Genomic DNA, 27879 nt, shown 5'->3' on the forward strand with positions numbered 1-27879 from the left:
TAGTACGGGGTTGCTTTGGGACTAAAGCCAATCCCAAGCAGCATAGGACACAGGGTAGGGGGACACCCTGTACTGGATGCCAGGGTATGTACACACACACATACACAGGTTTGTGATTATATGTTTGTGGGGACTCTCCATTAATTTTTATGGGGGAAAACTCTAATCCCAACATGATTACCTTAACCCCTACCCAGCCGTAACCTTCACCATTTTTAGTTTGATTGCATTCATAAAACCTTTGTGAGGACCTGAAAAACAGACCCCACAACATCATAATATCGTTTGGTCCCCATAATGTAATATGACCTTAACCCACACACACACATAGTGCAAGAGTAGGATTTGAACCCACATTTAAATACAGTTCAAACTTAAGCAGAATTCAGTCTTTAATGATGGAACTTGACATATTACTTTTGGGTCTTTATTGATTTGGTTTTCTCTTCTGCCCATGATGTAGTAGTATTAATGTAGTATTAACTGTGTCCTCACAGAAGCTCAGACCTCTGCCCATGATGTAGTAGGCACATTAACTGTGTCCTCACAGAAGCTCAGACCTCTGCCCATGATGTAGTAGGCACATTAACTGTGTCCTCACAGAAGCTCAGACCTCTGCCCATGATGTAGTAGGGACATTAACTGTGTCCTCACAGAAGCTCAGACCTCTGCCCATGATGTAGTAGGGACATTAACTGTGTCCTCACAGAAGCTCAGACCTCTGCCCATGATGTAGTAGGGACATTAACTGTGTCCTCACAGAAGCTCAGACCTCTGCCCATGATGTAGTAGGGACATTAACTGTGTCCTCACAGAAGCTCAGACCTCTGCCCATGATGTAGTAGGGACATTAACTGTGTCCTCACAGAAGCTCAGACCTCTGCCCATGATGTAGTAGGGACATTAACTGTGTCCTCACAGAAGCTCAAACCTCTGCCCATGATGTAATAGGGACATTAACTGTGTCCTCACAGAAGCTCAGACCTCTGCCCATGATGTAGTAGGGACATTAACTGTGTCCTCACAGAAGCTCAGACCTTTGCCCATGATGTAGTAGGGACATTAACTGTGTCCTCACAGAAGCTCAGACCTTTGCCCATGATGTAGTAGGGACATTAACTGTGTCCTCACAGAAGCTCAGACCTCTGCCCATGATGTAGTAGGGACATTAACTGTGTCCTCACAGAAGCTCAAACCTCTGCCCATGATGTAGTAGGGACATTAACTGTGTCCTCACAGAAGCTCAAACCTCTGCCCATGATGTAGTAGGGACATTAACTGTGTCCTCACAGAAGCTCAGACTGCATAGCTTACAGTCGTATATGTTATGAAGGCATTGTTCCATGTAAAGGTTCTGGAGGCGGATTTTACAAGTGGTCAAAGGGGGTTCAGATCCAGGCTAATCTGGACCTCCTTATGGACTGGGTACAGGGCATTGGACTGAGTGACTTAGCGCTGGACTTCTTCCAGAAACTCTCCTCAGCTGTCAACCTTTTGGCCACACCCAAGGAGCACCTGCTGCAGGTCAGGAAAGCCTCATTCTCTGCTCTCGATGTGTTCATTAGTTTTTTTCTTCTATACAGTGTTTCTGTGTCAGTGCTGAAATACTCTGAGTCCCTGATTAGACAGTCAAGACCCTTTGCCTTGAAGCTAACTTATAAGCTAAAGGCTCACATCACTGCACATCACTGTAATTATACAGGTAGGTCTCCTAGGTTCTACTTAGAATAGTCATGAACAGTATTCCACTGCAATTTTGTAAAGAAATCTTCAAAACCGTGCAGATAGTATTGCGAACTGTTCTATATAACATTTTTTGTTTTTCTTGACACTTAAGTATGAACGTATTATTTTTGAAGTGGAAAAAAGGATGTGTTTAGGATGTTAACTTCCATGTCTGGACAAAAATAAGCAGTAGATTAGGGAGATTTTTTTGCACTATCCAGATTCTTGTGTGGATGTAGATTTGCATGGGTACAGTGTTGTGTAATCGGTTAAATGCTCGTTAGCAGAAGTGTGTGATGCATTCGCTCTTCGGCTTCCCCTAATGCGAACACCGTGCTATATTTGTTTTGCTTTCATCTTTTAAGAACTTAAGAACAACCCACAAACCCCCAAAAATGGGACCAATCAAGAAAAATTCTAATCCAACATGTTTTAGACCGATTTAAATGATTAAAAACATTTGTCATTTGCCCTAGATCTGCATGCATTTTGGCAGCCGAAAGCTCCATAGAATTGCAGTTATAGAGCCGCAAACATGTGCAGTAATTCTCATTGTTGTCGATTTGGCTGGTGCTTGCAAAACACCAGAGAATTTGCATAAAGTATTTATTTTCTTACTATACACTGAAGACTGGAAATATTTATTTATTATACCAATATGGACTGGAACAAATGCGGAATGCATTACATGTTATCAATGCAGTTGGGCCAAGATACACTGTGAGAACATTAAGAATTTCTGGCTTTGTTTGGACGTGGCAGCTTGCGCTGTTTCTTATAATCCCTAAATAAGAGAATGGGGTTTGGCCAGTGCGTGCTGCAGACAGAATGGTTTATAGCGAAGAGAATAAACACCAGAAGTTCTGCATTAAATAGTTTAGACTCGAGTTTTTGGGGTGCAAATAAGGACTGAAGTGTGAGTGAGAGTTTTCCTGTTTTATTGAATTGGGCTGATGACACTGATACACCCTGCTTACGATGTGTCCTAGATAAAACCACAACCCAGATCCCCCAAACTTGTTACCCAGTAATATCTGCATGCGGCCCAGGTCTCGCCCCTCCCTTTGTCAATCACAGAATAAAGGAGGATACTGAGTGTGAGCGTGAGCTCAGTGCCGGCAGGTCATGATCTCACGTAGAAGTTATTCCCGCTTACTAGGGGAAATGCGAGAGTTTTTGACAGAGTTCTCCTTCCTTTCCAGAAATGGTCTGAATACTATCAGATGATTTAGATGGCTGTCACCCAAACACCACAGGCTTTCATTAGCAATTAATAACAAAAGACCTTTATCTCAGTCACGATATAGAGGAACAATATACTGTAAAATGGCTTATTCATCATTTAATTTATTGGTTGAATTGTATTCAGGCATTTATGCACAGCAGTCTATTTTCTCTTATCTAGTACGGGGTTGCTTTGGGACTAAAGCCAATCCCAAGCAGCATAGGACACAGGGTAGGGGGACACCCTGTACTGGATGCCAGGGTATGTACACACACACATACACAGGTTTGTGATTATATGTTTGTGGGGACTCTCCATTAATTTTTATGGGGGAAAACTCTAATCCCAACATGATTACCTTAACCCCTACCCAGCCGTAACCTTCACCATTTTTAGTTTGATTGCATTCATAAAACCTTTGTGAGGACCTGAAAAACAGACCCCACAACATCATAATATCGTTTGGTCCCCATAATGTAATATGACCTTAACCCACACACACACATAGTGCAAGAGTAGGATTTGAACCCACATTTAAATACAGTTCAAACTTAAGCAGAATTCAGTCTTTAATGATGGAACTTGACATATTACTTTTGGGTCTTTATTGATTTGGTTTTCTCTTCTGCCCATGATGTAGTAGTATTAATGTAGTATTAACTGTGTCCTCACAGAAGCTCAGACCTCTGCCCATGATGTAGTAGGCACATTAACTGTGTCCTCACAGAAGCTCAGACCTCTGCCCATGATGTAGTAGGCACATTAACTGTGTCCTCACAGAAGCTCAGACCTCTGCCCATGATGTAGTAGGGACATTAACTGTGTCCTCACAGAAGCTCAGACCTCTGCCCATGATGTAGTAGGGACATTAACTGTGTCCTCACAGAAGCTCAGACCTCTGCCCATGATGTAGTAGGGACATTAACTGTGTCCTCACAGAAGCTCAGACCTCTGCCCATGATGTAGTAGGGACATTAACTGTGTCCTCACAGAAGCTCAGACCTCTGCCCATGATGTAGTAGGGACATTAACTGTGTCCTCACAGAAGCTCAGACCTCTGCCCATGATGTAGTAGGGACATTAACTGTGTCCTCACAGAAGCTCAAACCTCTGCCCATGATGTAATAGGGACATTAACTGTGTCCTCACAGAAGCTCAGACCTCTGCCCATGATGTAGTAGGGACATTAACTGTGTCCTCACAGAAGCTCAAACCTCTGCCCATGATGTAGTAGGGACATTAACTGTGTCCTCACAGAAGCTCAGACCTTTGCCCATGATGTAGTAGGGACATTAACTGTGTCCTCACAGAAGCTCAGACCTTTGCCCATGATGTAGTAGGGACATTAACTGTGTCCTCACAGAAGCTCAGACCTCTGCCCATGATGTAGTAGGGACATTAACTGTGTCCTCACAGAAGCTCAAACCTCTGCCCATGATGTAGTAGGGACATTAACTGTGTCCTCACAGAAGCTCAAACCTCTGCCCATGATGTAGTAGGGACATTAACTGTGTCCTCACAGAAGCTCAGACTGCATAGCTTACAGTCGTATATGTTATGAAGGCATTGTGTGATTGGGCTGAATGCCTGTGCTACTGAGAGGAATTGGTGCAGGGTTGACATTTTGGTGCAGGGTCATGCTTGCGTGACACTGCTCCGTCATTAACCTCTCATTGTTTGTCAAGTGCACTCAGACTGTCACACCCTTTCAGATGTTCCACTGCTATATCATCCACCTGTTTATGTGTTGCTTTTCAAGCCTTTGTTTTTTTTAGCTTCTGGCACAGAGAACAATACAAGCAGGCGATGCTGCACTAATGTATTTCAGTCTGGTGCTTTTATGCTTGCAGATAAACATTAAAGAGTCAGCGTAAATATTTTCCAAACTAAAGAAATATAGTAATGTTTACCGAATCAGAGTCATATAGTGATTTTCAGTAAAATAAGTAAGTTTAAATAAGTAAGGGGCAGGCTGAATATCCAAAAATACCTATTGTGGGTACTACCTATTCTCTTGGAAAGTGAAGAGTTAGTCAAATGTAGTGCTTTATTGACTCCTTCAGTATTTGAAATTCTAAGGCTCTTTCTGCATACCTGTGTTCTATGGGGTTCAGGTGAGTTGGAAGAGGAACAAACTACACAGATCATGGACTGAAGCTGCAGTACAGCATGGAAAACGTGCTACTGGCTCAACCTTATTTGAACAGCTTAAAATAATTCAAGGAAACCATTCTGGTTTTCTCTTTCTTTGCATCAAGAAATTGTGCAATCGTGAGGGCCATTGGAATAATTTATTGTTTACATTAAGTGTAGTGTTTTCCTTCACGTTTTCCATTTCCCCTTCAGTGGGCTGAAAGTCATCAGTTCCCTCACTTCCCAGCAGCTACCCCCGCCCTGCTCCTGCCCTCCTTTGTTGCTGCATGTTGTACCCATTTCCCACCGTCTGTTGCATCATCATCCCAACCCGCCACTATAAAAATCTCACCTTGATTTTGTCCCAGTGGCAAGAAATCTGGCAATTACAGTATTAAGTATTTTGTGAGTTTTATCTTCGCATAACGTTTGCTGACTGCAAATAATCCTGCCTCTCATCGTTGTCAAGAATGTAGAGAATCCTCAACAATCTACTTTCCTTTTTCACCATGGCCTTTGGCTGGTTTTCTGTTTTGGGGTCTGTGTAGGCCTCCTGGAGCACATTGAGGAGGGAATTTCTGCACCTGAACCCAGCACAGCTGCACCACATACTGATGGAGTATGATCCAGGAAGGGTCTGCCCGGCTGGCTGGAATCCCACCCCAGACGAAGCTGATACAGCACAGAGTACTGGTGAGAGACGGTGTACTTACCCAGCTACACCCGGGATATTCCTCTGTGAACACACATTATTCTCAGTTCTGCACTACTAGAACTCAAACATCTATAAAGTAACCCTTTTAAAGGCTTATTAAGAATCAGTATCTCTGTTCTCTTGGTGGATCAAAACCCTGTATTGTACCTCCTAAGTTTTAAGCAATTGTAAAGTGTGTAAGAAGGAGTTCTGTGTCTTTGTGCCTGGTATGACCAAGCCTCTGCCATTGAGGAGGGCTTAGCTTTCCATTCCTTCTGCCAGATGCCTCACCCTGCCAGACAGAGGCCCGTATTCATCTCCTTTCCAGTGTGCTGGGTTGTCTTCTGGGCACACTGGTGTATTGTGTGTTACTTGTAAGGCAGTTAAATATAATAGCCATTTTGGTTTACGCAAAGTAATTGGTTATTTTAAACATGCACAGTTTGATGAAAACCAAAGCGTTGGTTTTAAAGGTTGCTCACCATTAATGGTTGCAAACTGTTGACTGCACTTATTTTCACAGCTGATATCCTGGAGAGTTTCGATAACCATCCACCACTAATCCTACCAAGCGCCAGCTTTCATCTAGAGCTGGGGAAGTCCATCAAACACTCCAGTCTGTGCATGCAGTTGGGTAAACTACAGGGCATCATCCAGAGTCTCCATACTGCAGTGTCATCTGTCAACCCCAAGACGCCACTGCAGGTAACTGTTCTGTTAGGAATGGCCAAATCGTCAAACAGACACTCTAACTTGCCGAGGTTTGCAGTTGACCTAAGTGTGTGAGAAATGAAGTACTTCATTGGACTGAATGTGGGGTGGTCTCTTTGTTCAAAGCCAGTGGAGCGAAGCCAGGCAGTAACTCCAGAATCCTCTGTGGAGGCAGATGTTTCTGAAACGGGAGCCGCCCCAAGAAAAGAAGAACCCCCAGTCCAAATGTCAAAGGCACCTAGCACTGGCCCTGGGGATCTGACCTCTTGTGAGGCAGTTCTGACCTATAAGCTGAAGAATCTGGAACTGCAGAACACCCTCGGCACAGACGGAGACCCGAGCTGCAGTAAACGGCTGGCCTTGGACCCGTCTTGTCTGCTAACTCCACCCAACACACCTCAAGGTCCGGAGCTGGCAGAGGCTGAGGCTGTCCTGCACACACTGGGTATCAGCCAAGAACTCATTAATCATAAAGCTGAAGGTAATGGAACGGGGTGAACCAGTGGTGTTTAGAGACTCTGTGTCAGTGAAGTAAATGTAACAATTGTCTTTGGGGTGTTCCATGAGAGCGCTGATTCTTCTGTGTAGGTCATGACTTCCATTCTCTTGCAATAATCATTCATTTTTCTACTTCTGTAGTTCCCTAAATGTCTTGAACTTGGGCCCTTTTGGGTGCATTACTATATTGATTAATTGCTCACAATCAGACTGCTGAAATATATCTCTATCAGATCCAGGTGTCAACCATTTTGGTGGATTGCCAGTAGGAAACCAGTATCTATTATGTTGCTTCCTATTATTTCACATGAGAACATCCATCCATCATCTGCATTGAAATGCACGCATACCGTGGGCGATGACAGATAATCCATGTAGGAAGAGGGATTATTTACAATACATGATAAGCCAAGAAAGAAGTTAGTCAGGAGGATAATGCACTGGAGAGGCAGACTGCTTGAAACGACAAACGCACAGTCACCCTTTGTTTCTTCTCCTTCTGAAAGAGAGGACAGCCATGTTAAACTATCCTCCGTTTACATCCTCCGTTCCCCTTCTTCTTTTGTGCGTGCACTTTGGCTGGGGTTTGTGGAGCACGCTGAACAGGATACAGGCCAGACGTGGCCATTGTAATCCTCACGGGCCACTTTATAGGCTCTTCTGTTTGTGGCTACAGACAGCCAGCCCAGTGCCACCATGGGTACAGTGTTACATCCTCTCCCGCAGCATGTCGGGGGAAAGCTGGCGGCAGGGAGCTGCTCCTTTTCTCCAGAACACAAGCTTCAACTTTACTGCTACTCAAAAGGGCAAGTTTAAAGAGCTGGAGTATGAAAGGCACACTTTGGCATCACAGTCGTTATACGAACCAACGTTAAGAGTTTTCGAAAGAAGACCCACTGGTTCTCTCCATGACTCCGTTTTTGGGTGTTTCCGTGTTTGTGGATTTCACATCATATAGTGACGAAATATTTTGGAAACAATTCAATTTATCAAAATACTCGTGTGATTTTGGTAAACGTATTTTACCTTACATTTACTTATTTAGCTGATGCTTTTGTCCAAAGCAACGCATAAACGAGTCACTTCGCAAACATTCACGCTGTCAAGGAGTAAGCTAGGCAGCTAGGCTAGAAATGTGAGCAGCATTGTAGCTGGTAGCTGGAGTTACTTTAAGTTGTTGAGTAGTTATTGTGTAAGAACCCAATAAGACTACTTGGGGGGTGGGGGGGGGGCAGAAGTGCAGCATAACAGCATTCACAGAGCATAGAGGCACCAGATCAGTAAGGGACAGTCCACCATATGTAACTGTAACATGAAATGTTCCTCAGGTAGATTTCAGTTTTGATGCTATTGAGTGGGAGTATTTCCTTAGTATAGATAATCTTTTAATCTGGTACAGGGGAGTGGGGGCCGGTGGCAGTATGTGGAGGGGGCACCGTGGTCCCAGGCGCCCATGGGAATTTGCAGTTGGCTTGGCGTGTGGAATCCTAATTGGGACGCACATTGTTCGAGGCCAGGAAACAAGGGGTCCGGTGTCAGACCATAAGCATATCAGCATTATTATAACATGGCAGCCAGTTGGCCATACTGGTTCCTGTTTATTTAACCAGTGCTTCACCAGCAGGCAGTGACCCATACTAACTCCTTACCTCCTAATGTACCACCTCTTTGGTTAGCGGTACTGTAAATATGACCTTGATTTCTCTGTCTCTGTCTATGTCTCTGTTCATGCAGTTATTTAAAAAGCCATTACATGCGGTATATGAGAGTACTAAAGAAAATATGTTCTCATTTAAAATATTTCTTTGTTCTAATTCAGAACAAATGTCGTCCATGTTTCTAGCATATTCCTTTTCGATCAGTAAATTGTATCTTGATAAGATGCAATCTTTTCTTGTAATTGTAACCAGTTAAAATCCGAGATATTTTACGAATATGTTTGTCGTCATCCTCAGAGGACAGCCAAACTTCTCGCTGTGTTGAGAGGAGTGAAGGAGAGGAAGATGAGGAGGAAGAGGTGTTTACTGTGGAGCTACAGAGGGGTCCCCAGGGTCTTGGGTTGGCCCTAGTGGATGGAATGGTGCGTGAGTTTCTTCCTCATTTTCTCTCTACTTGGCATGTTTTTATGTATTGGGGCCCCGGTAGCTTAAACACAGAGAGAGCTTTGGAACGGAGTAATACTGATAGTGGTTGAAATTAACCACAGATTTCCTTAGGGGTAGCGCCCGTGGTGTCACACCCATGACGTGTGCTTATCGGCGTCTACCCACGTACATACCTGTTCAGTGGAATTCAACAAGATACGTGTTTGGTGTTTTTTCTCTGTCGAGCCTCCCTTTATGAGGCTGTCATCACTGCATTTTCGCAGACCTCACCCAGGAATTCTGTGGTCATGGTCCGTACCATCACAAGCTAAATTTAGCTTCCACTTTGGGCCACAGTGGTGTGGCGGAATACTGAAGCTGTGCACGTCACAGACAAGTGTCACGAGAAAAGGCTGACGCTGGACTGGCCAATCCATCTATCCATTTCTATGAATCACTTTTCCTGTTCGATGTCCCAAAGCCTGTTTCCATAGGTATAGGGTGCAGGACACGGTACACCCCAGATGGAGTGTCGGGGAAGTCAAACAGAAGTTTACACCCAAAATGACAAATTTAAAATCTTTATTTCAGTTTCTCTGTAGGATTAATTCTTTCGCCTTATTTTGACCTAGCATTCTGTACTATTGTTCATGTTCATGTTTATGTACCACTCCTCTGAAAATAGATATTTACTCTTTTAAGATACAGTACGTTGGCTACATAGCTTAAAGTACAATGTGATAGTGATTTAAGCCTTCATTTATTTTGGCCTACAGCCTGTGATTGAAAAAAAAAATCACATAATATAGCTGGTCCTTTTCCTGTGATGTTTCCACAAGGTTGAATACAAACAGCACCATCTGCTGGTCGGATGAAAAACTAATTGTCGCCCTCTGATTCAAGATTCTTTATTCGTCACATACATAGTTATGACTAGTACAACATGCAATGAAATGAACCCTGACCGATCCAAAGACAAGAGCAAACAAGAATTAAATTACAATTTACAATAGTTGAGAATATAAAAAATACAGACAATTAAAAATAACTTGTGGCTTTTCTAAGAGGAATGTTTGTTAATTGTAATGTTTTTTTTTCTTAACTTTTCCCTTGCATAGAAAACATCACTGAAAGTGAGTGGGATTTATATCAAGTCAGTGGTTCAGGAATCTCCCGCTGCTCTGTGTCAGAAACTGAGTCAGGGAGATCGCATCCTGGCTGTCAATGGCCTGAGTTTGGTGGGAATGGACTACACCAGGTAAGGACCCCCATCTGTCCAGGAGCAAAATAGAATTGCTACCGATAATTGAAAGGTGTTCACACATCGCTTCCCTTTGCAGCGGTCGGGATCTCATCCGCACGGCAGGGGACAGGCTGCGACTGCTGGTAGCTAAATCAGAGCTGTGTAGCAGGAGCTCGCCTGCTAAATGCTGAAGGGGGGTTGGTGTGTGTGTGTGTGTGTGTGTGTGTGTGTGTGTGTGTGTGAGAGAGACTTCCAACTGTCAAGGACCAGCAAATGCTCTTGTAGACTTGTCGGGGGGGGTGGTTTGTCTTGCTATCAAAGGAGAATGTCAAGATAATAGACTGTTTCAAGTTCCCTTGGGACTTCTATCCTAAAGATACTTGGGTTAATAAACTGCTGGAGGAAAACGCCTTCTCTCAAAGAGGATATTGTGTTTTTTTTCTACGGTCTGCTTCACTTAAGAACACCATTGCCTTTCATTTAATTTCATTTCAACCTTTGCATCTTATGGGTTTTATAAGTTGTGGCCAAAAGCTCAACTTTTTGAAACTTTAAAAAAAAAAAAAACTGCTATGTAATTATGAATCCAGAATTATGGAATTCTTCACGAGATTGCGTTGATTGCATCAAGGACACCGGGACATACCTGGAATCTAATCTCGAAGACGGAGCAGAAGCCAAAAATACTTTCTGCTGTAGCCTAAAGAACCAGCCTTTCTTGCGTTTGAAACCTTTCCATCTCAACTACAATATATTACTGTATAAATAATATATTATCTGTACAATATAGAATGTACTTTGTATTTAATACAGCTATAGCAGTATGTCAATATGCCTAATATGTAACCGAAAGATTATTTCAGTTATGAAGAATACTATCAAATACTGTCCTGATACAGCTGAAGATGGGTAAAGTGAAATTCAGTTACGGCCATAGCAGGATTTACACCTTAGTCTGTGTTTTATGTGAGAACATTATCCGTAGTATTATCGATAAAAATGTGTTCTACTGTTTTGAGGGCCAAAAACATTAAATCAGTACACTAATGCTTCACAGTGAGGCAATACTTCTCCAATTGCCTCTGACCTAGTGATTTTTTTACCGCACATTGTGAAATAGATTGCAGCACTAAAAGTGTCTTTTGTACCTGAAATTGCATTTTTGGGTAATATAGTCAGAAGTGCAATTGGTTTTGAGCAAAGGAGTACTTAATTTTAAAGCTTTAAAATACTGGCTAAAATATGAGCTTCTTTTAAAAATTTCAGCACCTTGGTACAGAAAGAGCTTACCTTGCTAGTTCTACTGCCCTGTCATCTAGGCACCTACTAAGAATCACTTCACATACACACTAAATTTAAATGATGAGTTTAACTTATCTGTATCTGTCAAAATTAAATGTTTTGTTAAAAACTGATGGTTGTTATTGTTTGTTCCCATTTGGCATTTAATACTTTACCTTGTATTTTTTTTTTACTATCCATTGCATTGTCATAGTTCTCTTTCAATAATTGCATGCTCTTGGTTGATATCGATAAATGCATCCATACAGGCACACAGAAAATGTAAATAACTTGTCAAACTGGAAATACCATAAATATGTTTGTGTAAATTTCAAAACAAGCCCTTCGTTGTTACCAGTAAACAGTGTTGATTGGAAATTTCATTTACAAATGTTTGTGTGTGCAAGTACCTGTTGAATCATCTTTTAAACCTTTCCTAATGTGGCCAAACTGGATGACTGAAAATGTATCTTTGCAATAAAATGACTGTTGTTGTGCTTTGGTATTTATTGTTTGGAGACTCTAATTACTTGATTCCCTTCCTGACTGAACTTTTTATACAGCATGCAATCAGTGTGACGAGAAGATTTATTGCCATCAGTCATAATTAGGTGCAGCGCTACGTATAATAACCCCTCCCCTTTTTTGATGACTCACTGTTTTCATCCAGTTGTACAGGCTTTTTATCACCCATCTCACTGTTTTCGCTAAATCTATGTTGACATGTATGCCTTACTTTAAATACACTTTAAAATATTACAGTAAAAAAGTAAAGATTATAATGTAATGTTGTAATTGTTTATAACTGAAATCAGCTCTGTCACTCCGTTTTCAGTTTATTATAAAGAATGTATATAATTTGTCCGACATAGATGTTATACCAATTCATATTTTACTGAACATGACGCTCCGTAGGTGTTGTAGTTGCCCACCAGTGCAGCAGGGGGCAGCAACGATCCTGGCGGTTATAGGAAGCTGGACCAGGGCTCCATGCGGATTTGAGGTAGCTAGCGGCGAAATGATAAATATGTTCTCCTAGGCGGATGTGTTATTATGAACGCCTTAATTGTGATATATTGTTCACGCAAATTCACTTGCCGATCTACATATAAATATATGATTTTTGCCAACTGTGTACAGACTCGATGTGCCGCGCAATTGACTGAAAGTAATGACCGGTTTTGTGAAACGAGTTTTATGAATAGCATCCTGGTTAGTTTGTGGAGGATTTGATGATAGTGGGTGTAGAAAAGTACGATGGAGGCGGTCACGGATGATACAATGGGATGTCTGTCTATCGATACCTGGGCTCTTGTTGTTATTATTTATTTGGTGTCGATCCACTCTCCTCCTAAGGGATGCATCGTTGTATTTAAGATCGCTCGCCAGTTTTATTTATAAGAGAATAGCTACAGGTACACTTTGTCATTTCTAATCTCCCAGCTTTGGATAAGTAGCAAAATAAAATTATAAATCAGCGGTGTCTCTTAAGGATAATTTCTCCATAAGGCTCGATCCTGTGTTATGCTTCACAGACAGAATTATAGTGCGACGTATTCAGTATATTTTGTGCAGAAAACCATGAGCGCAAAATGACTGCACAACAAAATATCTTCCCCTTTTCTTTTTACTCCAGACGGACATCATGGAGATGCCGACGGGCGAATATTTTTAATCTTTGGCTGCGTCAGGATGCCAGTGTTATTTAGGGTAGTCTTCGAACTTACACCCCGTAATGTAGTAATACTGCCCTTCCAGACTGCACATGGTTGACGAAAAATATGACAGAGAAGCTCACCGCCCAACAGGCTGTAAAAGCGGGCAGCTGTTCATCTGCTTTGCCACCCCGTCCCTCGCTAAAAACGAAGTCTGTGAGCAAAGAATCACATGCCGTCAAATGTGATGAAAAAGGTGAGATCGTTAATATAAACATATACCATTTTCTCTGCACTCAGATTTGCCCTTTACTATGAAATTAAATTCCGTAAAAAAATCTTTTTTATACGTTCACATATTTCTGAAGGGAATAGCATTAGTAATTGATACGCAGTTATAAGTATAGTTTATGGGCTTTGTGGACTGTCAGTTGGGTGTAGAGGTTGAGGGATGCCACACATTCCAAAGACTGACTGCTGTTTGAAATCTTAGGGGGGAAAGTGCAAGGCAGATGGAATGAAACACAGCTAACCTGCTTCCCAGAAAGACTTTTGTTGAATTGTATGTTTTATTTGTAAATCGTTAAGCTATTGTTGTGGAAAAGTAGCAACTGTGAGCTTTGTGAGTCTGTAAAGCAAATAAATTTAAATGGTTATATTGCAAAATGCTAGTTAGTTTTTGGCTAATAAGTAATCCAGACTCAGAACAACAACCCAGTACACAGGATCACCAGTCGAATCCAGTTTATTTGTATAGCACATTTTCATACACAAAGGTCATTTCCAGAATTTGGCCGCATGGGTTAAATAAGGGGGCCCAGAACTCATCCTTGATGGACTACCTAAGTCATGGCAGTTCGGACTCATAACTTCTTATAGTGACAAAATTGTCCCTGTCATCTATATCTGATTTGCATCATTTAAGGACTGTACTTGATAGACCAACCCAGTTTTTTTTAACTTATGTAGCAGTATTTTATGGTCGGCTGTGTCAGAATCCAGCAGCAGGTCTTTTATTACTACTTGTTATAATTGCAGACTCAGTACTGTGATGTGGATGGGTGCCAGATTGAAAAGAGTCACGGGATAATGAGAAATAATAATGATAAACAGTAGACTGATTATAGGTCAAGGGGCGGCATGATGGTGCAGTTAGCACTGTCGCCTCACACCTCTGGGACCCGGGTTCGAGTCTCCGCCTGGGTCACATGTGTGCGGAGTTTGCATGTTCTCCCCATGTCATCGTGGGGTTTCCTCCGGGTACTCCGGTTTCCCCCCACAGTCCAAAAACATGCTGAGGCTAATTGGAGTTGCTAAATTGCCCGTAGGTGTGCATGTGTGAGTGACTGGTGTGTGAGTGTGCCCTGCGATGGGCTGGCCCCCCATCCTGGGTTGTTCCCTGCCTCGTGCCCATTGCTTCCGGGATAGGCTCCGGACCCCCCGTGACCCAGTAGGATAAGCGGTTTGGAAAATGGATGGATGGATGATTATAGGTCCTTTTTATTATTTTGCATATTTTGTGTTATGTGTATCGAGCTTAAAATTCAATTTTCCATATGAACGCAATATCGTGATAAAGGGAGGTCCGAAGCCATCCTTATGTGTGTGTAGAAAGTGGGCACGTAGCTAACCAGCATTCATTAAGCTAATCTTGGTTTCCTGAAACATTAGTTTTCTAGATTAAATTATTTACGTGTCAGACCACTGTGATGAGAGCCAGTGCTCAGCTTTCGCTTAATAACAGCGATGCTGGGTTTGCGGCTCGCTGAGGTTCTGAGTCATATTTCACTGGTCCCTTGTGTGAAACAGCACCAGCGCACGATGCTTAATCATACATGGAGGTAATTTTTGTTGTCTTGCTATGGGTGCACGTTCACAGATGCTCTGCTCCAGCGCCTGTGTGGGGAAGTGGTGGTCATGTTGGGCCATACCCCCGAGGGCGTGGAGCTTTCAAACCTGCGCAGCCGGTACAGAGAGCAGTACGGGCGCCGACTCATCCTGTCAAGGTACGGCCTGAGGGGCCTCGAGCAGCTACTGGTGCTGCTGGGGGACCGGGTGCACCTGGAACGTGTTCATGACAAGAACGTGCTCAAAAGCACAAGCGACGGTCAGCCTGGTGGATTCTGTGATGGAAGGGAGGAATGGATGACAAACTGCAAGCCTTCTGGTGACTCCACAGGTAAATGTATTCAAATATTTTTAATTCCGTTTCTCTGTATTATCTATCTTACGTGGAGGCTGATAAATGAAAGTGAAAGTAGTCTGTGCTTTAACATTAACATGTTCCCTGGAATGAGCAAGAATGTTTCACTGTATTGTTTATTGCTTAGCCAGGTAACTGGCGCAATGGTATGTGGAAATGAGCCGAATTGTTGTCAGTCCTCCTCCTTGGCTGCAGCTGCGTGCGTCAGCTGATTTTGTTCCACAACCCGGGAAACTGAAACTTAAAGCTCCTCTTCTCTACACCCAGCTGATAGCTCTTAGTTCCAGTGTTTATTCTCGTGTGCGTCAGCTGGAAACTGATCCTAGTCAGTTGTATACATGGGCTGCAGTGGAGGTGCAGTGATAACAAGTTTTCTCTCTCAGCTGAGGGCTATCAGCTATTTTCGTGGCCGAACTATGAATTGCCTGTGGATATTTATTTTTTTGTTTTTTTAGCTATTTGTTTTTCCACAGTGCTGGAGCTGCCATGGTGCATGTGCTTCTAGGAAACGGAGAGCTAAGTTCCATTCGGTTTCTGTTTGGTCAGGTGACACTGTGTGCGGTTTCTATTGGCCGGCTGTCCCAGAAAGGGAGGGGCAGTGTTAGGTCACTAGCAGTGTAATGAAAATGCCTCAGTATTTTCATTGACTGCTCTCTTCATTGGGACTGAACATGAGATAATACCAGGAAGAGATAAACATACGGTTTTGGAGTCACTGAGCTTTTGTAAGGTAAATGTTAACATTTGAAATTTATATCTGGTGCTGCATAATATTGGGCTGAAAGAAGAAGAATGGTATAAATTTTCTCTTATTCTATTTATTAATCTTTCATGTTATTGACAGGATTTTAAAAAATGTTCAGGTTAATTAGTGTTCACTTGTCTTGTATAAAACTGGCAATGGTCCTAATATGTACGAACGATAACGATGGATGTTTTGGTGGGTTACGTTATATTTTGGCACGATTTGTCACCGCTTGTTTACGAATGAGTTCCGTAGCAGTTTCGGTGATCTGCAGGTTGGCACCTATCAGTAAGTTTCCTGTTGGAGAACCTGGTATCTCATAAATACTGATGTACTCCACGTTAATTTGGTGAGGTTATACTCTTCACTGATCATGACTTTCAGGTTTTTTGTTTTTATTTATGTAAGGCCTTTAATTTCAGTTTATTTTCGCTGCTAGCTCTCATTTGGCCTGTTCTGGTACATATACAGTACGTGTGGGTCATTTAGGGAGCAGACGATGTAAAATGCCTGTAGTATGTACACCCCGTATCCCTTATAATACACACTTAATTCTTGTTTGCTGTGTTCTTAGCCGACTTTTTTTTTTTAATTTGATGATACAAGGTACCAATTTAGTTTTTATTTTAAGGGGTTGTTCAGACAATATTGGATAGAATGTCTTTCCTATTATTGTTGATGTAGCCTTTAATTTAAAATTGTATGTCTTTCGAATATGTATGTATAGTACCTAATCAATATATTTTAAAATATTTGAATACAGACTAACATTGTGCAGACTGCGCAGTCATCTTGTTTAGTAATTATCTGGAACCATAAATACTTCCTTCAGGAATAGGACCATCATGGTCTGCTTATGCAATTTATTAAGCTAAATTAGCATTTTCTTCAAAATATCTCTTTCCAAAATGTCATCAATGAGCTGTTGCCCATTAATGTCCCCAAAACATTATAAGTATCGATTCAATTTCTGAGGGGTTGGGTTCCTATGGTTATTAAGAATTATCATTTAAATGCAGTGATGGCAGTTAAATTACGAACCATTTCACACCTGACTGCGCTTACACAAATTTTGATGAGTCTTTTCCAAAACAAAATATGTTTTTTTTTTTTAGTTGGTAATGTCCTGTTCAAACGTTAAATGCTTTGAACTTGATAATGAGGTCAGTGGTTTTATTGTCACGTTTTCTTCAGTAATAAGCTGACGCGTGCAAAGAATTTTTCAGGTGTCCATCACGAAGAGAAATTTTAGTTGTGTTTGCTTTCCCGCTTGCTGCGGAGGTTGAAGGAGAGCCAGCAGAGGGGAGGTAATCTTTGTGTTTTTATTTCTAGCCGTGAAGATGGAGAAGGCCCGTTGTGATGTCATAGATCTGCTGAAACTGCATCCGGAGGGCATCCCCATCAAGAACTTGCCCATTGAATTCAAGCAGAAATACGGCAGAAAACTCAAAGTGTCTAAGTTCGGCTTCTCCTCTGTACTCGCGTTCCTTCACGGTATGTCTGACAAGCTGTGGCTGAAAAATGATGTGGTTTTTCTTAAGTCAAACCAAACGTTTGACCCAACCCAAGGAGCGCCCAACCCACAGGACAGAGCAACGGCTCCATCTGCTGAAGCAGGAGCATCAAACATGGCGGGAGGGCACACTGTCGGTGCCGGGCAACCAGATGCTCAGAGGGCCTTGCCACAGCCGCCATTAGGCGCTGCTGCAGTGATTGGTATGTAATACTGGGGATAAGTGTGCATGATGTCATGCGACATGGTCTGGCCAGGGGTGTGTGCAGGGGCGGGGCCACCGGTCTACTAGCCCCAACTGAAAGCTCATTGGCCCCTGGAGTACCCTCTCGCCTGTCACTCATCGATTCAAAACATACCATTGGCTAATAATGAAATTGGCCCCTCTGTATGAATTATGGCCCCTCTTATTCCCCCCACCATTAAAAAAATCTCAGTATCCTTAAGTTGGATATTGTAACTCTGTGTATTAACTGCAGATATTGCTGTATTTGTTACTTTACATTCTGGTTCTGTGCAGGTGGAGCAAAGGCCACGGCTGTAGGTCTAGCCGACCTTAAGTGGGCGGGGCTGCCGCTGCTTATCCAGCATCCGCTCCCTGTCGCTTTGGCCCCTGCCGTCGCGGTGCCCATAGGCCTGTCATCTTCTGATTTCCCGGTGCTGGGAACGAACCCCCCTAAGACCCAGGGAGCCCCGAAAAAAGCAGACAGTGCTGTAGTGTTCCGGGATGGTTTCCACTCCCGGCTGAGGGAGGAGCATTCGGCCCAAGTTCGGGCCGCCGAGGAGATGGTGGAGCTTTGCAAGAAGGAGTGGAAGCGTGGCCAGGTGCCCAGTGTGGAGGAAGTGAACAGCAGGGCCGAGGAGCTGATCCGTGCCATCGCGGCTGAAGGGGAGCTGGTCACAGTGGATAAGGTGTGTCTCTCTTGCAAGTGATGTTGCTCAGACTCTGCCACTCTCGATGGCTCCAGTCTAGATTGATATGCATCTTGGATGCCAAGGCACAAAGCAATAAACTAAAAAAGCATGTAGTTTGCATTGCATCTTAAATTAGGTGCGTCTTTATGCAGCAGTGCTTGGAGATATGAAAGGTAAAAGTCAATCTTCCCTTCTCTTTAGGTCGTTTCCAGGCTTTGCAGATACTACCAGGTTCAGTCTTTGAGACCGATTAATCCAATGTGGCAGCTCTCAGTTGTCATGGATCTTCACCGAACCGTGCGGGAGATCGACATGTTTATAAAGGTGATGCGTCTATAGCCTTACAAATGTAGCCTGTTTATTGCAGGAAATTTGTATCCTCAGTATACTGCCCTACAATGGCAAAATACAGTAACTAAATTGACACTGACCCTGAGAAAAGTGCCATTTTGCCTTGGTTTTGGTAAGGATTTTGTAGTTACTGTAATGTTCACTAATGATTTATTCAAAACCGAGAATATTTAAGATAATTTGTCACAACGGCACCCAGATCCTAAGAGACCCGATTTCTGTTGTTACTCAGTTTTGATAAAACATTGATATCCCACACTTTAAGAACATTGCCTTTACAATGCTTTGCTTTTACGAAAGACTTACATTAGCACCCGTTTTCACTAACTGAAAGAAATCCGAAATATTCAAATATTTTGAAGCCATGTATGAAAATCCATGAATCCATGTATGAAATCCGCTTTTACGAAAAAAGGAGAAGATAGTGCTTATTTATTGCTTATCCGCAAGCCGATTATAAATATACAGTCCTGCGTCACATTATGATGTTTCAGTCAATGACTGGCTGCGTGTATGACAGTGGTGCCATAAGATTATAATGGAGCTGCACGTTAACACCTCTGTCTCGGCAGTGCGCTGAAGCTGTGCAGTCGATTTGCACGCTCTACGAATTGGGCCAGGCCCTGGCAGGCCTCAAGAACAAGAAGCGCTTTGAAGAACTCAACCTCGGCCCACTGTGCAAAATCCCCCTTATCCATAGGATATTTCGAGTGGATCCCGCCACCAAAGATGACGATATCGTCACCATAGAGACGGTGGATATTCTGAAGGTCAGCGATGTACCGTAACTCTGTGTGCCGTGAACATGTGTTGAACATTTTTACTGAGACTTTAACTAAAAAAATTTCATTATTATTTTTTAATCTTTAATTTTTTTTTTCCTGTAGAATCTGAGGATTTTTAAGAGACGATACACCAAACAAAAAATTGATCTTGTGGACTTTCTGAAGTACCTTGCTGACCAGTATAGCTGTGACTCGCCATACGAGCTTGGGATTAGGATTCAGGGCCTTGGCCTTCCCATCTCAGTAAGGACACTGGGTAGACTGGGATTAGCAGCATCTGGTTTAAGCAGATTTCCTTCTTTTTTCTCACTTTTCAAATTTCCGCCCTTTCCGTTCTTCACCTGGCCAGACCCTGCAGAAAGCGATAAGTTCAGAGTACCTCATGTTGGACAAAGCCAAGGTGACCCTCCAGAGGGAGATTGAGGAAGAGGTGGCAGATAAGATGAGGAAGATCAAGAAGAGCATCATGGATCCAGCCCAGGCCAGTGTCCCCTTCTCCTCTCTTGGCAGTCAGGAGCTGAGGAAGAAGTATGTCTCCCAGACCGCGGCGGAGGCCGTACTCATGGTCTTTACCAACGCCGAGGGTGTCTTCAGCGCCAAGATGGCCAAGGTACAGTGTCTTAACATGGGCACATTGTCATGACACTGAGAGATACACTGTAAAGCTCTATCGACATTTTCCCTTAGTTTCTTCAGTCCGTCCTTCTGTCTTTTTGGCGATTAATGAAAGAATGTAGAGCCCAGTCCTCAGTTCTTCTTTGCTTTTCTCCTCCTCACTCCTTTCGTTAAATTTCTCACAATCGTGCCACATTATCTATGGGCCAATCAAATAATCATGATGAGGTAAATGTATGCAGAGCTCATGCAAAAGCAAAGGCAGTAAACTTTAGACTGATTTATTCTTTGTTTTTATATTAGCATCTTGCATGACTAGTACTGAGGCCGGCGCAGTGTGTGGCACTGTCGCTGCGCAGTGGGTGGCACTGTCGCTGCCCAGTGGGTGGCACTGTCGCTGCTCACCGCTGCGTTGTATGTGTGGAGTTCTATGTTCACTCCATGTATGAGTGGGGTTTACGCTGATTTCCTCCCACTGTTCAAAGTAAGGTATTTGGAGTGCCTAAACTGGACATGTGTGCGACTGAGTGAGCGTACACCGTGCAGTAGGCTGGTGCCCCGTCCAAAGTTTGTTCTTGTCTTGAGCCAGTTACAAGATATATCATATTTTATTATGTTATATTAAAAGTGGGCAATTTATAGACCAAAAACCATCACTGGAGCAGATAAACAATGTGGTACAGAAAACTCGACAAACGCTCTGTCCAGAAGTCAAACGAGACCCTAAGACCGGCGGTGCATTAAAAACGCGATAAAAAAATAGCACATTATTCACAAACTTATTTTATGAAATTAGTCGTTAGATTACTTGATTATTAATATAACCGATAGTGACGACCCTAAAAGAGGTGATCGTCAGAGGCCTTCTGCTTCTTACAGTACATGTGATAATTCCCGAAGCCTGACTCCCTGCCCAGAGGGGTCACTAGATGTTACCAAGCTGGTCCTTTACATCACTTTTTGCTTTTAATTCTTTCATGTAAGTCCAGGCCAGAAAAATGGGGCTACTATTGCTATGCTGCCTTCTCGTTCTGAAGGTCTAGCTGAGGCTGTCCTCTGTGTTAATGATGCTCTGTGCTTCTCTCCATTTCCAGTATGTCCAGGACTTCCTTCTGCGTGTGTCAGGCGACAGGCTGGCCACTGCCCTCTTCCAGTTGGCCATCTGCTGTGGCTCCCTCGAAGTGCCCCACGATTTGGTTGCTAAAGAAAAGTCTTGCAAATCCTGCAAGTCCTGCACAGGGACTAAGCAAGGGCAGGAGGAGAACACCACACTGCCCCCTAGTGAGGGTATGCTCTGTTGCTTTGCTTTAATGAAATATATTTTAAAATGTATGTCTCCTCCCAGTTGATTTTTCCAAAAAGAAACAGCATTATTTTACTTCATAGGTAAATTGATCAATTTCCCTGTTGGTTTTGCGGGGTTGGGGGGGCATTGCTGCTGTAATTAAATTGAAAGGACTTTTAAAATTTGCATATTGCGTGTAATTGGGGTTTGTAATGTTCATCCGCTTCTCTTCCCATAGCTGCTGTCAAGCTCTACTTTCAGGAGTGTATATCTAGCCTGAGGGGGCTGCTCTCCCTCGCCTTTCTTTCCAGGCTGGAGAAGAAGCTTGTAGAGTATTTCAAATTCAGGGAGTTTGCGCAGCTGAAACAAGGCACCTTCCTGGAATTCCTGGTGAAGCACGCACAGGTAACTTCACCACATACTCTATTAGTTTCTCTGTGTTTGTTCCCTTGTTTACGAAATTGAATGAATAGCTTCGGAAAACGAAACTCCTCCAAAATCTGACCTGACTGAAGCTGGATCGAGTTGATTGTTTTCCGTCCCTAGGTGCTTCAGGAGGCTGGAGGTAGCGTTATTCCCCTTGGCAGTCAAGATTACAGTTCCTGTGGCTTCAGGCCCAGCCAGCAGGATGTGTATGAATTCATCAAGCAGTGTGGGGTTGAGGACCAAGACAGGGTAAGTGAGAGGCTGGGAAGCTGTTAAGCAGGGCAGAAATTCAGAATGTGCTTTGGGTAAGTTTGCTGTGTGTGGTGTGCATCCTGCCCTGGTAGATCCCCTGCATTGAGCATGCCCTGCGGAGCCACTACAAGCTGAGGGACAGCCGGGAGCTGGGATATGGCCAGCTGTCTACCCAGGTCGACATGGTCCGTCGTCAGAAAGGGCTGAGCGCTGACGTCCGCGAGAGTCCGGTCCGTTATGAGTCTCCGCTTTTCATAAAGGATTTCAGGTGAGGGAAAGCGAGTGGCGAGAGTCTCCCAGGAGTTACACGTTTTCTTAATTGAGAAAGACGTTAGTGCTTCTGCTGTATGGTTGCTCTCTGTTGGTTCCAGGGGTGGCGTAATGGAAGCGGTCGGCCTCCTGGGGGCTGTGACTCGTGAGCAGGCCGTGTCTAGCCTAGTGTCAGCCCCCTTGCTGGAGGACCTGGCTGAGTGGTCCCAGTGGGAGCTGGTGTTCCAGCCGCAGCTCGGGTCTCTGAAAGACTTCATTGAGAGCAACTCGGGTACGATCCTGATTAAAACGCAGTGGTTCATTTCAGATACTTGAGTATTGGGTATGTAAATAAAAGGAGGTCCATACATAAAAAATGATCTCGTTATAAGCTCTGTTTTACCTCATCACATAAATCACTGATGACAGTGATTGCACTGAGCAGAATCTGGGCTCCTACAGTCACGTTGCACGCAGATGGTGATGTGATGGGGGATGAATGTGCTGAGCTGGGCAGCAGGTGGCACAGGTGAGCATGGACTCATGCCCCAGCGCTTGCTTGGTGAAGCCCCAGGAGAGGGTTCCTCCTTGGCAGGATATTTAATCTGTAAATATAGTGTCTGACAGTATAAGCAGATGAATGTCTTGCTTAAATTTGTATCAAAGACATTCAGTCGATGAAATGTGAATAAGTAAATAAATGTAAATAGTGCCATGTTGCTCTGTGGGTTGGGCCTCTGTGCCCATGATCGGAAGGTCACTTGTTCAAGTCCCATGGTTGACAGAGTGATGCAAGTGGGCCCGTGAACAAAGGCCTTTATCTGTCTCTAATTTCTCTTGGGGTGCTGCATGCTGGCTGACCCTGTGTTGCGGCCCCCAATTTGCTCACACCTGTATGTGTATCCATCCGTCACATGGAGAGCCAAGTGGGATAGGTGAAAGAACTATTTCTCCATAGGGACGGGTAAAGTGTAAGTATGATCTAGTATCAGCAGGGAAAGGATGAGGTTAAATCTGAAGGAAGCTCATTTTGTTATCAGAAAGCAGGAATGAGGAAACATGGGGATGACTTTGTCTTGGTCTCTCCTGTTACAAATCCTCTGCTTTTCTGACTACATGTTTGTAGGAGTTACATGAGGTAGATTAATCCTAAATTCACAAAGTATTGTTGATCCACTTGGCACTTCCATTAGCAGCATCTAGGCTGGGCTCTGACTTGAATTGTAAATTTACCAGCATTTTGTCTCTAGTTCACGGCAGCTAAGTGCTATATGGAGTTCGGCCTGATCCTGGCAACTGTTCCAGTGCATGTTGTATCTTTGTCCAGCCACTAACAGTGAGCTGACAGCGCTGGAGACGAAGCCCGGTGTGCTGCTGAGGATCACCACCTTCACCGGCGACAGGCTGTTCTCCGAGGCGGCCGAGGCCCTGGATCCCGTGGGCACAGCAGGGCATCTGGTGTCCATCGTGGTGGCTGATGGATTAGCTAATGCCCCTGTGGCCTTGCTGGCCAATCACATGGAGAGCTCCCTGGCTACAGCTGTCACCCGGGAAGGTGAGTAGGCCGTGGTGCACTTTCACTGGGCTCAGTGTGTGCTGTCACCCGGGAAGGTGAGTAGGCTGTGGTGCACTGTCACTCGGCTCAGTGTGTGCTGTCACCCGGGAAGGTGAGTAGGCCGTGGTGCGCTGTCACTGGGCTCAGTGTGTGCTGTCACCCGGGAAGGTGAGTAGGCCGTGGTGCGGTGTCACTGGGCTCTGTGTGTGCTGTCACCCGGGAAGGTGAGTAGGCCGTGGTGCGCTGTCACTGGGCTCTGTGTGTGCTGTCACCCGGGAAGGTGAGTAGGCCGTGGTGCGCTGTCACTGGGCTCTGTGTGTGCTGTCACCCGGGATGGTTAGTAGGCCGTGGTGCCCTGTCACTGGGCTCAGTGTGTGCTGTCACCCGGGAAGGTGAGTAGGCCGTAGAGCGCTGTCACTGGGCTCAGTGTGTGCTGTCACCCGGGAAGGTGAGTAGGCCGTGGTGCTCTGTCACTGGGCTTAGTGTGTGCTGTCACCCGGGAAGGTGAGTAGGCCGTGGTGCCCTGTCACTGGGCTCAGTGTGTGCTGTCACCCGGGAAGGTGAGTAGGCCATGGTGCGCTGTCACTGGGCTCAGTGTGTGTTGTCCTCCTGCAATATAACGATCCTCAGGGACCGCCAGACACTCCACATTATTGCTCGTCTCCAGCTCCCAGCACCGCTGAACCAAAGACTCAAGCAATCAAGATACCCGGTACCATTGTGTTGGGAGCAAAATTGTCATCTCTCTGACCCCCCTACCGACGAGTGGGTTTACAAACAGTGGTTTATCCCATTACACTATTCTTGAAATTATTAACACCCGACATTTTAGTTCATTCTCTTTTAGGATGTTGAGCTTGTGTTCTCTGAGGGTCCATTAAATATACGGTGTCTTTACACAGAGATAATTTCATGGGCATTTTACTCTGTTGAAGGGATTGCCTCTCATTCCCTGCTAGTAATTTGTATAAATTACATTTGCATTTTAAATGCTTATGATCTTTTTTTTCTTATTACTAGACGATGGTACTAACTCATCCACGACTGTTGCAAAGTTCATTCTTGACTGCATCCTAAGAATACCAACTAGAATCTGCAAAGAACTGCTGTCCCAGGTGCACAGAGCACGTTTAATATTTTTATGAGTTATATATGATAAACATTACTGGTTAGCTTCTGCTGTGATAGTCTTTTAGTGCAAGGCACGGGAAATTCTGTTCAGGTACGCTACCAGTCAAAAGTTTTTGCACACACTTGCATGTTGCTCACTTAACATTTACTAAATAATACTTCAATACTCTTTGCTAACAAATAAATTTACAGTATGTTCACCAAGAAAATGTCATATCTTTGATTCATCAAAGTAACCTGCTGTAGCAGGTATAATAGCTGAAAAAAATCTGGCATTCTTTCTACAAGCGATGAAACGCTTGATTAGGCCATCACAACACAACCTGTTAATAGGACGTCACACATACACTGTTACATACTCTTTCTACATACTTTTGCTATAAAGGAAACTTGTTATATTTGACTTGTATGCTTAACAAGAATAAAAAAAATCAGTTAAAAAAGCAGCTTTATGAGATAAATGGAAAAGTGGTAAAAATCCGTGGTGTACAGAAATTTTGACTGGTAGTGTATCCTGCACATTGTGATACAGCAGTCTGGCACCCTTACACCGCACTGCTTATAAGAACACTGTACCCCAGGTCTTCCTGGAGCCCCTCTCGAGGGTGTTGGGTCAGGCCAAATCCAAGGCCGTGCTGCTGCAGACAGCCAAGGCAGATTGGCGCCACCTGAACAGGCTGCACCATGTGGGCATCCTGCTGGGGATGACAGACTGGGTCAAGGACTTCCACAGCAAGCTGAGCCCACCGCAGACCAAGATCATTCCCCCCCTGGTGAAAAAGGTTCGGACTCATTGCCCTGTGAAATAGGCCCTCTTCTGACTCGCTCTCCAGCCTGGTTTATTTGCGAAACATCAAGAATGCAGGAAATAAGAATACATTTTAAAACTAAAAATTTGCTGCAATTATTGTGCATTATGTACGTATTATCATAAATCTAAATATTATATTACACAGGTAACATACCTAAAGCATCATAAATCAGAGAATCCATATTAATTAGGACCAAGACTCCATATTACCTCTTTAAAACGACAGCTTTTGTAAGAGATGATATATTGGTTTTAAAAGGTTTTACTCATAAAGCAGTCTGTTTATACTGAATGTTAACATAGTATCTACTGGGGTTAATGGATAGCTATAGAAGATGCTCCATCAGCTAAGCGTGGGGGATTTGTCATTTCTGAATACTGCTGTCCTGAAATATGCTTAAAGGTGTCGCTGTTCCATGTCCCTTCTGCAGCTCATAGACACTGACTGCATGTCTGTGAGCAGCAAGTCCTCTGCAGTGGCCCTCAGTGATGACGAGGACCTCCTGATAGAGTTCGGCCCAGACCCAGGGCATTCTTCAGCGTCATCTCTGAGTCTAGCCAATATGGATGGTGAGATTTTTTTTAGTCCAGTGATTACATTTGCGTAACTCTCTATCGTCGCGTCTAATATTTCCAGGATTAATCGCATTGGACAGAGCTCAGACGGATGTCTACCGAGTCATGCTCCTTTCAAACGATTGTATCTAAAGATGCTGCTGCTTTCTCTCTTAAAACGCCTTCCCTCTTGAATGGTCACGCGTGTAGATGACGACGAAGACAGCGAGGAGAAATTCGAGCTGGTGACAGGGAGGGATGAGAAGATGCAAGCTTCCTGTGAGGACCTCAGTGATGCCCGTCAGGACGTGGAGATCGAACGTTCAGCCGAGGACGGGCAGTACAGGGAGGGCCTGAACCAAGTTGGCGGTCGACTGACCCGGCATAGAGTCATCATCGAAGACATCAGGTCCGCAGTCCCCGCTCGCATCTGGACTTGCATTCATACGATAAAACTGTTCTGGCAGCTTCTTCGGTCTACTCACTTCCCCCAATGAAAATATATGGTATAAATATAAATAATGCTTTATTATAAGTAATGTTGTAAATATGCAAATTTATATCCAGATTTATATCCAGATCCCGAGACTTAGAGTTGGGGTATGTTGAACCCACATGAACAGGATACCTTGCAGTATTGCATGACAAGACCACATTTGTAGCATACAGTCCTTTTATTATTCACTGCGATTGAAGAATATATGTGAAATGAAGAATTTATACGGGGCCTGACTCTTAGTCTGCTTTATAAGCATTAAAAGAATATCTTCACAAGAAAATCAAAGACTATTCCCCAATATGCACTTGAGATAGTTATGTTGTACAATATCTGGCAAAATACTTTATTATGTTTAAGCTTTGCATAAGATAAGTGTGAACTGGTTTCTTTATGCATTCACTTGTTCCATGTTCTATCAGTGGGTGTGGTTGCATTTTTGAGCAACATCCTGTATATTTATCTTGCACTCTAGAGTCCAGGCTCCTTTAATTGATTTATATGGAGCAAGAGAACAAGATATGAAATGGTTGTTTTATTCCTTACTAAAAACTAACCATTTTTCAAATAGCATCTAATTAAATTCCTGTGATTCTCCTTTAAATTTTAATACTGTAAGACAAGCTGTAAAAAGCAAGATGCCAGTTGTTGACATTGATATTAACTACCATTCACATCAAAGCAGCGTCTGATGACATTTTGCTGGGAGCCTGTGCATTGCGAATGGATTTTATGTCCGTATT

The 27879-nt window shown here is 43.6% G+C and overlaps 2 protein-coding genes across 5 annotated transcripts in view; both read left to right on the top strand.

The window, feature by feature from the left end:
* si:ch211-176g6.2 (ras-associating and dilute domain-containing protein) overlaps nt 1-12099 on the top strand; it is a 37105-nt gene extending 25006 nt beyond the window's left edge. For 2 of the 3 annotated variants that reach the window (XM_049014937.1, XM_049014934.1), the window contains exons 11-16: nt 5632-5776; nt 6301-6482; nt 6615-6969; nt 8942-9066; nt 10189-10328; nt 10411-12099. In XM_049014937.1, the coding sequence (XP_048870894.1) occupies nt 5632-5776; nt 6301-6482; nt 6615-6969; nt 8942-9066; nt 10189-10328; nt 10411-10504 (1041 nt within the window). In that variant the 3' untranslated portion in view covers nt 10505-12099. Of the gene's footprint in view, nt 1-1351; nt 1525-5631; nt 5777-6300; nt 6483-6614; nt 6970-8941; nt 9067-10188; nt 10329-10410 lie in introns of all 3 variants that reach the window. The other variant, XM_049014935.1, reaches the window with a different exon arrangement.
* Nucleotides 12100-12523: 424 nt separating this feature from the next.
* The window catches only part of wu:fj29h11 (uncharacterized), a 39651-nt gene continuing 24295 nt past the window's right edge, over nt 12524-27879 (top strand). The window contains exons 1-19 of one of the 2 annotated variants that reach the window (XM_049013202.1): nt 12524-12597; nt 13231-13505; nt 15129-15428; nt 17530-17913; nt 18231-18622; nt 18827-18949; nt 19549-19746; nt 19864-20004; nt 20111-20371; nt 21471-21663; nt 21900-22066; nt 22208-22336; nt 22432-22607; nt 22711-22880; nt 23916-24143; nt 25164-25258; nt 25856-26056; nt 26517-26655; nt 26851-27049. In XM_049013202.1, coding sequence (XP_048869159.1) covers nt 13376-13505; nt 15129-15428; nt 17530-17913; nt 18231-18622; nt 18827-18949; nt 19549-19746; nt 19864-20004; nt 20111-20371; nt 21471-21663; nt 21900-22066; nt 22208-22336; nt 22432-22607; nt 22711-22880; nt 23916-24143; nt 25164-25258; nt 25856-26056; nt 26517-26655; nt 26851-27049 — 3626 coding nt within the window. In that variant the 5' untranslated portion in view covers nt 12524-12597; nt 13231-13375. Of the gene's footprint in view, nt 12598-13230; nt 13506-15128; nt 15429-15748; nt 16183-17529; nt 17914-18230; nt 18623-18826; nt 18950-19548; nt 19747-19863; nt 20005-20110; nt 20372-21470; nt 21664-21899; nt 22067-22207; nt 22337-22431; nt 22608-22710; nt 22881-23915; nt 24144-25163; nt 25259-25855; nt 26057-26516; nt 26656-26850; nt 27050-27879 lie in introns of those variants that run through there. The other variant, XM_049013203.1, reaches the window with a different exon arrangement.

Source organism: Brienomyrus brachyistius, chromosome 5, assembly GCF_023856365.1.
Source record: "Brienomyrus brachyistius isolate T26 chromosome 5, BBRACH_0.4, whole genome shotgun sequence".
Classification (NCBI taxonomy): Eukaryota; Metazoa; Chordata; class Actinopteri; order Osteoglossiformes; family Mormyridae; genus Brienomyrus; species Brienomyrus brachyistius.